Source organism: Schistocerca americana, chromosome 1 (genome assembly GCF_021461395.2).
Source record: "Schistocerca americana isolate TAMUIC-IGC-003095 chromosome 1, iqSchAmer2.1, whole genome shotgun sequence".
NCBI classification, from domain to species: Eukaryota; Metazoa; Arthropoda; class Insecta; order Orthoptera; family Acrididae; genus Schistocerca; species Schistocerca americana.
Window position 1 is genome coordinate 977,271,308 of NC_060119.1, and position 15,295 is coordinate 977,286,602.

General features: G+C 37.3%; 1 protein-coding gene across 4 annotated transcripts in view; it reads right to left on the bottom strand.

Moving 5' to 3' along the window:
• The window catches only part of LOC124615761 (neurofilament heavy polypeptide-like), an 87,865-nt gene that overhangs the window by 4,431 nt on the left and 68,139 nt on the right, over positions 1-15,295 (bottom strand). For 2 of the 4 annotated variants that reach the window (XM_047143860.1, XM_047143868.1), the window contains 5 exons: positions 14,114-14,392; positions 7,106-7,237; positions 1,710-1,943; positions 1,140-1,241; positions 928-1,060 (listed from right to left, as the gene is read on the bottom strand). In XM_047143860.1, the coding sequence (XP_046999816.1) occupies positions 928-1,060; positions 1,140-1,241; positions 1,710-1,943; positions 7,106-7,237; positions 14,114-14,392 (880 nt within the window). The remainder of the gene's footprint in view (positions 1-927; positions 1,061-1,139; positions 1,242-1,709; positions 1,944-7,105; positions 7,238-14,113; positions 14,393-15,295) is intronic. The other 2 variants (XM_047143886.1, XM_047143876.1) reach the window with 2 other exon arrangements.

Sequence of the window (15,295 nt, forward strand, 5' to 3'; positions counted from 1 at the left end):
AGTTGGCGAAGATGTCAGCAAAATCCTTCATGTGTGAGGTAACTACACAGCTTATTGGCGTGTATATTCCACCACCTCTGAGGATGAGCAAGTCATAGTAAAAAAAAAATTAATAGTAATAATAATAATAATAATAATAATAATAATAATAACAGTAAAATCCCAAACGAAGAAAATGGAAATGTTCTATATGCAAAGTTGGACTATGTAAGGTGAAAGGAAGAGTGTGCTTTCCACTGTAGTGTTTTCATTTGATAGTACTGAACATGAAGTGATACTACGACTTACATATTTAAAATGAAGTATAATCTTAACATAATGGATTCTACTTTTGCAATTTTATTCTTAGTTCTGTTTACTTCGCAATAATACTTCTGTTTAATACATAGTTGACAGAATTAAAAACATTCATCTGCGATGAATAAAAAGGTGTCAGTTTTTGTGTGCAACTCTACTAAAGTTTGTATCACTGCAGTGGTTTCATACCGGGACCAACAGTTTGTGGCTATGACACATTAAAATTAAGAAATAACGCTATATTCTGTAAGTAACACATAATTTCAACTCAGTTTTAATAATTCATTGCTCAAAGGGTTAAGTGATGACTATGAACATCTTTCTCATTAACTTCCAGTGAATTTGTCAGATAAGTTACAAGAATTTACCACCAATTTACCATATTTACATTATCATATCATTAGTAACATTCTTCCCCAAATACGCGCAATGTCTTTAAGAACACTTCTGGAAACGTTGAGCACAAGATGTTAGTAACACTCAAAGTGGATGTTGGGACTGCATGAATTAACACATACTTGTAAGCAGTAACTGAATTCTAAGATATATTTAGCCATCAGTGTAACTCCAGGCATAAAAGCCTGCGCAACAAGATGCACAGTTAAGCATTTAGAAATAGTACTGGCTTACCATCAACTGTACCCACAGAATCCAAGATCATGAATTTATCCATGTTTACTTCCTTCTCTTCCTCTTCACCTCCACTTGGCTCATTACTTCTTGAACGACGAGCCCTCATTCTTTCATCTAGGAGTGCCTTTCTCTGTTTGGAGAAGCAAGAGGTTAAAAATGCAATTTAGAACAAAATTAAATTTATGTAAGAAAAAAATATTTCCAAATACCTTGATATGATCCAGTGAACATATGTGATTCTCATACATCATGGGAGATTTGAAACCCATTCGGCAAGTGCTGCAATATGGCATCAAAAACTTCCTCATAGCCTGTAGGATAAATAAATTTTCAGAACAAGCTTACAAAAAACCTACAACTACATCTAAACTGTGGGTCAGCTACAGATAGACTTTTGCTCAAGGCAAAATATTTTTATCTGCTAATAAATACACAACACCATCAGGAAGAGGAGAGCTATTAATTTTTTCTGGGATTGGGGTGGGAGAGTTTTTGTTTGCTCTTACAGAACATGATGAGTACGACAGTTTGTATCTACATCACGTTTGCGAACCACTTATACCAACCCACCCAGGATTGTGACTAACATTTTGTATTTACTCATGACAGCAGCCCAGGTAGTCAGTGAGAAATTTGACTTGGTAGTAATTTGCAGTATGAATTATTTTGAAACAGTAAAATTTTAAGCCACTGGGGGTGGGTGAGTGGAATGTGCAGGTGAGGGAGAGGGAGGAGTGGTGTCTAATAAATTACATAGTTAATCTGAAAATAGTACTCACACGGTGTGCTTCTGACACTTGGTGTTTTGTTTTAAGTTGTCTGTAATACAACTTACAAATTGGACAAAAATTGTTTCTTGATGACAAAGTGCCTTTCAGTTCTTCATTTTCTTCAATAATGCGTTGTTTCTGGCGCTGCGACAAACGCATGCGGGCAAGAGTCTGTTTATGTTTCAAAGCCTGCTTACGCATTGCATTACCATGTTTTGATGAGTACAGATGCAATGCATACTCCTGCGACGAGAAGAAACATCTCAGTAACTTATGAACTTTTTGTTACGTACTTAAAAACAGAAGTTAACACATTGTCACAAATATCAAAACCAGTAATAAAAATGAATTTTTCATAGTTCAGTAAGCATTTTATCACAGTGCACTTACGTTTTATTTTATCAGACTGATTTTCACAAAGCCCATACTTTAGCTCAATTTATTCTAAACTGGTCAGATGTAATGTATTTGTACCAACTGTCTAAAAAACGACTTGCCAATCAAAAATTTAAGGATGAGAACACCCTTGTAAACACAATGTCAGATTTTTAACTAGACAAAAGAAGCGTAATTAGTAATATTTTTGCTTGTTTAATTGCTACTGAACATAGGAACCATCTGGAATCTCAAAAAATGCAAATTGCTATTACATTTTATACATACACAGACAGACATTCTTTTCTTGTATGCTAATGCAGACATATGGAAACAGAAACTGGAAATCTTAAATTGGTAGAAACTACATAACGAATGCATATGCACTATAACATCCAGAAGTGGCCTCAATAAGCTTGCAATCAAAGAGTCACAGCAATATCTTTGTGGTTGTATACATGGAAGAACCCTGGAGATACTAAAAGGTATCAGATAGATTATATAATGGTAAGACAGATTTAGGAACCAGGTTTTAAATTTTAAGACATTTCCAGGGGCAGATGTGGACTCTGACCACAATCTATTGGTTATGAACTGTAGATTAAAACTGAAGAAACTGCAAAAAGGTTGGAATTTAAGGAGATTGTACCTAGATAAACTGAAAGAACCAGAGGTTGTACAGGGTTTCAGGGAGAGCATAAGGGAACAATTGACAGGAATGGGGGAAAGAAATACAGTAGAAGAAGAATGGGTAGCTTTGAGGGATGAAATAGTGAAGGCAGCAGAGGATCAAGTAGGTAAAAAGACGAGGGCTAGTAGAAAAATATAAAAATACAGTAAATGAAGCAGGCAAAAAGGAATACAAACATCTCAAAAATGAGATCGACAGGAAGTGCAAAATGGCTAAGCAGGGATGGCTAGAGGACAAACGTAAGGATGTAGAGGCTTATCTCACTTGCGGTAAGATAGATACTGCCTACAGGAAAATTAAAGAGACCTTTGGAGAAAAGAGAGCCACTAGTATGAATATCAAGAGCTCAGATGGAAACCCAGTTCTAAGCAAAGAAGGGAAAGCAGAAAGGTGGAAGAAGTATATAGAGGGTCTATACAAGGGTGATGTACTTGAGGACAGTGTTATGGAAATGGAAGAGGATGAAGATGAAATGGGAGATACGATATTGCGTGAAGAGTTTGACAGAGCACTGAAAGACCTGATTCGAAACATGACCCCGGGAGTAGACAACATTCCATTGGAACTACTGACAGCCTTGGGAGAGCCAATCCTGACAAAACTCTACCATCTGGCGAGCAAGATGTATGAGACCGGTGAAATACTCTCAGACTTCAGGAATAATATAATAATTCCAATCCCAAAGAATGCAGGTGCTGACAGATGTGAAAATTACCGAACTACCAGTTTAATAAGTCACAGCTGCAAAATACTAACGCGAATTCTTTACAGATGAATGGAAAAACTGGTAGAAGCCTACTTCGGGGAAGATCAGTTTGGATTCCGCAGAAATGTTGGAACACGTGAGGCAATACTGACCCTACGACTTATCTTAGAAAATAGATTAAGGAAAGGCAAACCTATGTTCCTAGCATTTGTAGACTTAGAGAAAGCTTTTGACAATGTTGACTGGAATACTCTCTTTCAAATTCTAAAGATGGCAGGGGTAAAATACAGGGAGTGAAAGGCTATTTACAATTTGTACAGAAACCAGATGGCAGTTATAAGAGTCGAGGGGCATGGAAGGGAAGCAGTGGTTGGGAAGGGAGTGAGACAGGGGTGGAGCCTCTCCCCAATGTTATTCAATCTGTATATTGAGCAAGCAGTAAAGGAAACAAAAGAAAAATTCGGAGTAGTTTTTAAAATCCATGGAGAAGAAATAAAAACTTTGAGGTTCACCAATGACATTGTAATTCTGTCAGAGACAGCAAAGGACTTGGAAGAGCAGTTGAACAGAATGGACAGTGTCTTGAAAGGAGGGTATAAGATGAACATCAACAGAAGCAAAACGAGGATAATGGAATGTAGTTCAGTTAAGTCGGGTGATGCTGAGAGAATTAGATTAGGAAATGAGACACTTAAAGTAGTAAAGGAGTTTTGCTATTTGCGGAGCAAAATAACTGATGATGGTCGAAGTAGAGAAGATATAAAATGTAGACTGGCAATGGCAAGGAAAGCGTTTCTGAAGAAGAGAAATATGTTAACATCGAGTATAGATTTAAGTATCAGGATGTCGTTTCTGAAAGTATTTGTATGGACTGTAGCCATGTATGGAAGTGAATCATGGACGATAAATAGTTTAGACAGGAAAAGAATAGAAGCTTTCAAAATGTGGTGCTACAGAATAATGCTGAAGATTATATGGGTCGATCACATAACTAATGAGGAGGTATTGAATAAAATTGGGGAGAAGAGGAGCTTGTTGCACAACTGGACAAGAAGAAGGGATCGGTTGGTAGGACATGTTCTGAGGCACCAAGGGATCACCCAATTTAGCATTGGAGGGCAGCATGGAGGGTAAAAATCGTAGAGGGAGACCAAGAGATGAATACACTAAGCAGATTCAGAAAGATGTAGGCTGCAGTAGGTACTGGGCGATGAAGCGTGGACAGGATACAGTAGCATGGAGAGCTGCATCAAACCAGTCTCAGGAGTGAAGACCACAACAACAACATGGAAATCAATAATGCACATTTCTAAGCAAAACAAGGTCACGTAGAAAACAACTGATAAAGGAACTTACCTTGAAAATTTCCTATGCCCAAGTTTAAGAAACTAATTTCATATTTAAGAAAAAACTTTCTTTAATTATTCCTAAAATTTGCAAATTAGACAAGATATTCTTAGTGACCATGAATTCAATGTCGTGTTATATTTATCATACAATGAAATTAAAGTTTATTTTCAAATATATAAAAATAATAGAAAAACTTATTGGCTTAGACACTCTTCGCCAGTTGTCACGAAATTATAAAAATCTCTGAACTCTTTAGGGTAACAAACAGTGGAACTGTCTGTAACATTTTGTCACTTTCACACATTTCAATGTTAAAGAGTTCATTTAAAATTAAATTTATGTTATATTTTACAGTTTATTACACAAAAAATTATTAAATTGGTGCATAAGTTCAAAGCGTTTTTGTTTCGCGTGATGGTATTCCAGTTGCTATGGGTTTATTTATGGACTGTCAATTTTTATTTGTGGTTTACTGTTGCTATTTGAGTTCACATATTGTTATATTGTCGTTTGAGATAGTGGACACTAGAAAATGGCATGTCAAGTGGAGAATTATGAACATTTCTGACATTCTTTGGGTTCAACCAACAGTTGACAGCAGCAGAGCAACATTTGTACCGTGTATGGGAATAACGCCATTTGACAGAGCAGGGAAGAAAATGGTTTTCTCACTTGAAGGAGACTTGTTTTGATATTAATGACTCTACATACAGGAAGACCTTCGGGGTCTGATGAACATTTAAACATATGAACCCAGAATGATCCACATCAGAATACTAAAGAGCTGGAAAATGTGATTATTCCACTGTCTTGTGACATTTGCATGCAATGGGGAAGGTTCAAAAATTGGGTGTAAGGGTATACCGTGTGTTTTAAGCCAGAATCACAAAAGTCACTTCATTGGGAGGCCGTATGTGCAACTCTGCTTGTTCATGATCAACTGGCTCGTGAACAACACCGACCATTCCTATCCCATATTGTTACAAATAATGAGAAATGGTGTCCCTATGCTAACAGAAAAGAAGGGAATGGTTCAGTCTAAATATAGTGTACTGCGAATTGTTCCCCGGGGTGCAACCATCACTACTGACACTTACTTCAACAGATGACGATGATGAAGACGATCATGAGTTGGTTCAGGGGGCTTCTCGACATCACGGTCATCAGCACCCGGACGAAAAGTCAACATGAAATCTCATGGGTGGGGACGAAGGCTGTCCTCTTAACACTGGTATCAGTATCTGCGAGGACCGTGTGCAGATCTCCAGCGAGAATGAGGGCTGCCCTATTATCAGTACACAGGACACAGAGCCACAATATGCTGAACTGAAAGCAGCATGCCACAAACTTCACAGAAAGGTGGATCCTCCACCCGGAGGATGAAGCCATGTGTGAAAGGGCTATGCCCAATGCGCAGTCTCTTAAGCAAAACCACCTTCCAGCGGCGACTGTCAACAGAGCTCTTGCAGGCAAAAATCAAGAACCCTGTCCAGTAGGACTGCATGAAGTGATGCTACTCCACAGTAACACCCGCCTGAATTCTCCTGGACCGACAAAAAACACTATACAGGAGTTGGGTAGGGGAAGTCATTCTGTACCTACCTTATTCATCTGATCTTGTGCTATCAGATTTTCGTCTTTTCCGCTCTATTGAAAAACCTTCAAGGAACTTACTTTCTGGATGAAAATGCTCTTTGAACATGGCTCTTGAATTTTTCACCTCAAAACCATGCGATTTCTACATTCGCACAATCGAGAAATTATCCCAGCTTTGGCAGACTGGTAAATAGTGAAGGAGAGTTATCGATGACTGTAGTCTTATACGTATCTGTTGTGTTTAATAAACTTACAGAAAAATGCTTTGAACTTATGCTCAAACCTAATATTTATTTTGAGGCTACTTCATCGCCTGCTGTCATATCAAAGATAAACTTTTAACTAGGCTTGCAGAATAAGCATGTAGTGTCCAGAATTCTGATGTGCTGCTTTACTGTCAAGACTCACTGACACACCAATACATATATGTACATGCTATCAACATGCTGCTAATGCTGTACTATTAGCAAATAATGTTAAAAATTCCTACAAAGCCAAGAAGCACTGTGCTTTTATGCATTGCATCAATTTTCCACAAAACAAACATGCACAAAATGCATAATTTCTTTGCGCTGCGAAGGATCAAATGTACACGCAAAGGTGAACAAAAAACGCATTTCGTGGATGCACCTACCCAAATTTAAGACAAAGGCCTAAAGTGTATTTCATAACAAAAGTTCTTATTACCTTGAATGTTATGCACCTCGAATAACAGTGTGGGCAAGTCAACCGAATGAAAGGCCTTGACAGGAAGTTGGTCCGGCGATGGCCCTCTTCTTCACTCACTGCTCGATCATCAGAACCCTGCTTAATTGTAACCTGCATTTAAATAACACTGTAAACAGCCCAATATTAAGTAAATACTATAACTCACTAACAGTATAAGGATTCTAACAGGAATAGCCAACACTCATCATAGTTTTTAACTTTCATAATATAAGTATCTCTCATAATACCTTACCAACAGTGAAACATGTACAGATATCTGGTAATAACGTGGTACGATTTGCTGTGTACTTTCGATAACTACATCAATAAGTAAACAATATTAAATTTACCTGCACCCTTAACTACTTAAATATGCCATTAAATTCCAGCCGATATACTAATCCTTTTAGGAATGTACTTTAAAACTGGCAATGTGTGTACATGGCTTCCTTCAGTTTTATTTATGCTACTACGAATTTTACTACCTAAAACAACATTTCTATTCTTAACATTACTTCCAGAAGGACAGTAGCAACCTTATGGCAGTCAATGTGCTAAAAAGGATGACTGTTTTTGACACTTTTTGAGAGCTCATGGTGTGAAACTTAGGACTGTAATAAGTTATTTTAACAGTAATTACCAAATATTTGATGACACACGCTGAATCTGTAATCTCAAATTCCAATGAAGAAAAAAGATTGGAGGTATCCAATGCAACAGTACAAGCCGTGTTGACTGAAGTATCCCATTTAGCTGAATAACAAACATTAAAAACAGGGAGTCCACCATGAAGAAAGGGAGGAATGGTACGTGACGAGACGGGAAAGGAGATGATACATGATAGCAAATTGCAATGAAATACGTGCTTTCTGAAAAATATCTTGTCCAACTGATTACTGCAACATAAGTCTTCAAATGATTTCTAACTCTAGTATTTTATTTCCAATCTTGACAACAATTCTAACATGACCGGGGGGAAAAAATAAAAATAAATAAATAAAGGAAGAAGAAGAGTAATAATCTCAATATAGCATACTGGTCACGTTGTAGTGCTGTATATGGCGTAAAATTGCTATCAGGCAGTTACACAACATTCCATCATTGATGTAAATCATACCATAAAGTTGTTCAAGTTGTGTGTATGTGCCAAGTTGGTTGTATGGAATCAGTTGGCTCAACATGGAGACATGACAGAGTGGCAGAAAGTTTTTATGTTTGGTCCTGCACATGACCACAGTGTGGTCTGGGACACTTTGGAACAGCCAGTGAAATGTAGCAATAAATATCCTCATCATTTGCTACCTACAGCACCTATTCGTCAAGGAGTGGCTTGATCTTGTTATGGCATGCCTGAAGATATTTCTGGACATCATTCCTTGCTGAACTGGGGCCATTTTCAAAGCAAGATCTGGCGTAACATGGTATTAGTATGTCATCTCCCGAGAATGATGTGTTCCATGTGATTACATCCATCATGTGTAATGAATCACATTTTCCACTCAATTACAGCCTACAAATGTCATTCTTTCAATGTTCATCTTGAAAGACAATGACAAAAGATAAATATTCCATAGTATGATTATGAACTGTTTGTCCAATGTTAAAAGTAATACCAGATATCAACAATGTCACCACAACAGATGCATATCATTTTTAATTAAGCTTTCTATATTCAAGACATATTTCTTTCATTAGCACCTTATGGACCATTCTTAGACAAAGGAATTACAGTACATTCTGTACATAAGCAACAGTCACAACAGAATAGCATTCATTCAAACTTCCAATGATCTGAACAACCAAAGAGCACTTTAGTCTTATTCAACTTTAATTTTTTTAGTTAACTCCTTGTAATCTGAATCTCTCAACAGTCGAATGCAAGAAACTTTCTTGATACAGAAATTTGTTAAGCTAGGAAGTAACACCATAGCTAGGAAGTAACACCAAACAGGAATTGTAAACAGAAGTGTGTTGACTACAACTGTCAATTGTCTCTTGGACCCATCTCTCTGACCACTAAGGACCAGTTAAATTATTGTGCTCCACCAACCCCCTACTGCAGAGGAAGTACTTCAAATTGACCTCCCAGTTTTCCTTGAGGGCTATTGGCATGTTCAAGTGTCCCATTCCACCAACCCTCTCACTGCTGCATTAGAGTTACTTCTGTATCTCTGAATTAATGAAGTATCACATGATTACCGATTCACAAGGACAGACTAGGCCATGAATTACTGTCCGCCAGATATAGAACACACTGATATAGAACACACTAACTCTGGAATGAAGTATTTATGAAATATGAAAACTGTTAGGACCACATAATTACCGATGGAAAGGGACACATTGGGCTGCACACGACTGTCCATGAGATCTAAAACCCACTAGCTCGGGAATGAAATGAAATCGTTCCGCTACCAATTTTAAATAAAATTTCAATATCTTATCCACATTTCATACACAGCAATGTATGAGCTACAGTCAACCATATATGAAGTTCACACAATGCCTTATAACTTTGCAAACTCTGATATTCCATGCGAAGCTTTACTTAATTTGATGCAGCATAGTAACTATGATGAAGAACAAAAAGAAATTCAGTCCTTCATCGAGCAAAGATATTAGACTAAGATGTGCAACCCTCAAATTTGTTACTGCAAAGTTCTATTAAAATCGGATGGAAGTATTTCCAAGTGACCAGAATGAAGTATCTCAGCACCAGTGCTGTGACAAAATGGCACTCAGTACAGAATGTGGGGAGCCTGACTGTAGCAGTAGCAAGCCAACCATATGTTACATAATATTGGGTTTATTAACAGTAGAAAATAATTCTCATGTCTAAGAGTACAGACTTGCTTTGGGCTTCTTACGTTTATATTTCAAACTACAACCAACATGTTCAAGTTTACAGTTCATTTAAAGGTAAGCACACACATTACAACAGTGAAAAATGACACATAACAAAAGCAACGTAAATACTTATCTCAGTTCACATGGTGTCAAGAGAACACTTATCAATAGTAAACATGTACAAAATGAGATCAATAAATTTTGTTGCAAATCATTTAGCCATCAGTATTCGATAGCTCAATGGGCAAGTGCCAGTCAAGTAAAAAGGGTGTGATTACCAGGGACTGACTGGTTTCACCTCTCACAATGATTCATAATGTCACTTTTTAATATAACAACATTTAAAATTTATTTATTTGCTAGCATCGTTGTTGAAAATCCACATGAAGCTGTAGGTTTCAGATACAGTTGGCTCCCTAAAGCCAGTAAAAAGAAATAGCATATGAATTCCGAAAGTACCACACCTAAAAGCACTGTGTTCACACTATCTGATTAAGAATAGTTTTAGTACTATCAAATGCTGATGCACTCCTTTTAGGGAGAGATTTTAATAATATGTAAATTTCATAAACTTCAAATAATACACAAAAAAGGAGAAAATTATAAAATGGCCCCATTTGAACTAAAACTTTCCAATTACTTTTAATAATTTTCAATTCAACTATTAGCCCTTGTCAAACACTCACTCACAGAAAACATACCTGACAATGAGCAATGGATGTGATAAGCACTTAATCCTTTCACTGTGATGTTGGGAAAGTGGACAGAAAACCTCTGTCCACAGCCAGGAACAGACTTTCTCACAGTGATTTTCTTTTTCATTTTTTAAAATTTTTTACTTCTAACTAAATGAAACTTAGGGACATCCAAACATAACTCTTAATACTTATTTTTATGGCTTTGAAGAAATTCTAAGTGATTGTTTTTTCAATGTATGATACTTTCGGAAATACATGAAACGATGCTGCAATCTGAACAATATATTTGGACCTTATTCTTCTTTTTGGAGCCAATTCAGGCTTAGAACATATGTAGCAATATCTCTGAGGCTTCTGTTCTCCTCCAGGTATGGGTGGAAATAACTGGGAAACAGGGCCTGTCAGTTTCTTAGAAGAAACCCCATTTTGTTTTTTAACCCAATTTTCACACCGTTCTTTTCGATGAGCTGTCTAGCCTGTCTAGATGACTGCTGAATCTGTGTGAGAAAGCAAATTCTGAAAATATCTGTTTGTCTCAAAATAAATTTTACTCAAGTTCTGGAGTAACAATATGTTCAAAATGATCTAATATTTCAGATTCACACAACAAAATGTCTTTGAAACCAGAACTAGTTTCACTAAACTTGTGACCTTTCAGATGAAATTCATTGTTCATCCAGTTTAACATTCTTCTGTCTGCTCCGAGATGGAGAAAGCATACCGCCATAAGTGGAAGATGATGCCATTCAGTGCACTGAAGCAAGTGAACAACAATGAATGACAGTAAAACAATGCACTTTTTACACTTAAGAGTGGCATCTTAAGAATACAGACATTCTTACTCTACAGACAGAGTGCTCAAGATGCCATTATCAACACCTCTGAGTCTGAATGAGGTCATGTAATAGGGCTAAAAGAAACTACATTTTCTTCTGCAATATTGCAGACAGACTTGGTAGGAATGTAGCCACTGTACATGCCCTGCTGGCAGCAGTGGTCATAAGACTGTATGGTCACAAGAACACTGGGCTCCAGATGGCCACATGACACTACTGAGAGGGAAGACCATCGTGTTTTGAGTATGGCTGTGGCACATCATACTGCTCTCTGCAGCAGCAATTTGAGCAACAGTTGGCACCACAGTAACAACAAACCGTTACATATCTGTTACTTCAAGGACAGCTCTAAAACAGGTGCCCTGTAGCACGCATTCCACTGAGCCCAGACACATTGGACCTACACTTTTGAATTATTGTCTGAGGTGCGATTTCATATGACAGTAGAAGCACTATCATGGTTATCCCATGCACCACAACTGCAAAATTGCATGTCAATGTTGTGATTCTGCCACTCATGAACAGCATTCCAGAGGGTGTTTTCCAACAGGATAACACTGGCCCACATACCAATGTTGCAGTCCATCATGCTCAACAGTGTGTGGACATGCCTTGGCCTGCTTGATCATTCCAGTCTCAGCCACAAACAGTAGTAACTACCCCTCTAATGATCAATGGAGTAGAACAGGCATGGAACTCCATCCCACAAAATGATATACGGCACTTGGGCAACATAATGCATGCATGTTTGCATTCAACATTCTGGCAGTTCAGGGTTGCCACAAGTTTCCCCAAGTGAAATTCCCTAGTAAGTTTTAGAATTTTTCCCTGACAAATTTTAACTTCTCAAGGGTAAGTTAAGACGTAAGTTGACAATCTGTCTTTGCAGGTAAGGTACAAGAAACAATAGTGCAAATAAGGGAATATCTAACAAAAGCTTGCAAGCAGATGACGTTTACTGATATGAGAAAATATTAAGGAGTAACATCAACATTTTTTTGTAATTAACGGTTTTTAGATGAAAAAAGCAAGCCAAATGGTATATGTTGTTTATTTAGACCACAATTATTTTACTTCGATAAAACAAGACATATTTGGTGACAAAAATATGGATTTCCTCGGAGTTGCAAGACAGATTTAAAATACCTTCACTGATTCCAGAAATGACCTCACAAAAATGTAGGCCTCTTGAAAGAAGGGTATACGGAGGGGAAGAATTGTGTAAACCAGCACTGTTAGTGACAGCAATAAAATGATGGTTCTACTATGTTTCATTATTGCGAGTTATTACCCATTGTGTTATATCTATTATTTTACAGGTATTTTGTGATTTTGCTTTCGAAAAATCTACAAGTACATAGCGCACAAACCGTTAACGACTGACAAATTTCTTGTTATCGTCTGTACTTTCCAACATATAGACTACTTTGCAAGTACCAAAATGTACTAGAACAAATGAAATGTTTATAAACTGCAGTGAGACATTTACAAATCCTGAAATGCATTACCCATGGCCTCTGGCCTGCTGATGAGCACCACACACAAACAGACACGGCCTGCAGGGAGATCAGTGAGACTAGATCTGACAGGTAGGGGCTGTACATTAGTGGAACCCGAATGGCTTCAGATCAGCAGGCACCATCCATTACAGATAACGGCAGAAAAGGAATGCAGTTTTGGCCCAGTGTGGAAATTCACTTGTGTGGCCAGCTATTCATGAGCCACCCAGATATATAAAGGCCTGACAGTTAAAGGGTTAAGTGACAAATGGCATTTCTTCTTAACAGGCATCCATACTATTAAAACACTGTCACAGAACCTGGTGCTAGTTGCACATACATATACAATGGCTTTGAAAGTGGTGGTGGAGGGCAAATTTGCTTTTTATCGAGTTTAAAAATTTAAATTGCTGCCAATTTACTTGTTGAGAGCTGTAATCTTATATTATGTCTAAGTTTAACAAACTAGAAAGGAGGATCTTAAGGGCACTCAACACTGAGGTTATCAGCAAATGTAATATGAAAAGTATTACAATTAGAAACTGCATTTATCTTTAGGCAGCACAACTGACGACACACAAACAAACACACTATATATCAAGCCAGAATTTGAGAATGGGGGCACTTAGCTACTTCCAACAAAGCTTGTGCATAATTTCGAACTTAGCAAAACTCACCCGCGTGCTTAAACTCAAATATTTAACACAATACCTAATTTGAAACGTAATGAGACATCTGAAGCTGTCTGATACATGGGAATTAGATTCTTTAGAAAACTGGGGGTTTACGGGTATCAGCATCACCCATCACTATGTGCAAACCAATTATGTAATTAACAACTACATTGATAAATACAAAAAATACCACGTGTATGCACGCTCCTCCACTCGTGAAGCAGGGCGCTGCAGGGTAGAATTTTTTAAACGTAAGGAAATGAATTTTTTAAATATAAGGAAATGAATTTTTCCTTACCCAAGATTAAGCATGTTTCTTTGCTGCCATGGAATCTATTAATGCAAACTTTACAGCATATTTAATTTATTATAGTGTGACACACACATAATTGAAAGCATATTACATTCTAGCATTTATCTGTGCCATACTCACATGAACTCCTCCATTACTTTTAGTTTCTTTCTTCTCACTCTCAGTCTTATCTGTTTTTTCTCCACCTTCTGTTTCTTCCTCTTCTTCCTCAACTTCTTCTCCTTCTTCCGGTTCCTCATCTTTGGTTTCTTTCTTAACCTCTTTTTTAACCTTTTTCGTCTTCTTTTCCTTTTTGTCAGGTGTCTCCCCTTCCTCTAACTCCTCTTCAGCATCATCCTCTTCGTCTTCCTCCTCGTCTCCACCTTCTCCTTCCCCTTCGCCTTCTTGCTCTTCAGCCTTCTAAAATTTAGTTATTTCATGTAAGATAATGAATATAGATGTGCAATACAATGTCAAAAGGTAGTAACAAAATAGCAAAATATGGACCCATGCAGCATAAAAACATTGTCAATGGTGTTGCATAACTGAATACATTAATGAACAATTGAAGTAGATAAACATGTTGGAGAGAGGATGGTGCCCCTGTCAACATAAAAAATTAAAGTTTGGACTGTAGTACGAAAAATCCAGCTATCAGACTCTTGGATCAGCAGATATGTGCATGCTCCATCTCTCATGTTATGCACTTAGGTTACAACATACTTAGTGCCAAGGGTATACCTTCAGTACATTTACTCTGAATACAATGCTGCCAGACTAACTGTTACAGGTAACAATTCTACCAGAACCATCAATTACTACTAACATTTTCCTGATTATAAGACAATGTTTTTCTTCCAAATTCATAATTCAAAATACACAGTATCATCATACTCACACTTAACTATTGCTGCTGAGCTTAACTTTGTATACTGGTTAATATATTATATAGGGGTTGTCTCACATTTATAGAGCTTTTGCTATTGAGGTCACATGCAGATACATTTTGAAGAAATGAAAGGACACAACTGGGCAAATGATACTCATATTCAAAAGGACTCAAGATTTCCCAATATGTCAAAGTGCTCAATACAGTATTGAGGATGCTCAAACAATCATGTGACACTTGACTCATGGCGACAGTGCACACAGGCTACACGAGAAACTATGAACTAGACACAACAAACTACTGCTATGCTTAAAAAATAATTGTGTGAAATGCGGGAGGAAACAGCACAATTCCATCATGTTACAAACTATTGTATTTGAACATGTTTGCAATTAAATTTCTTGTACACGTATGGACACTACGTACAAACATTA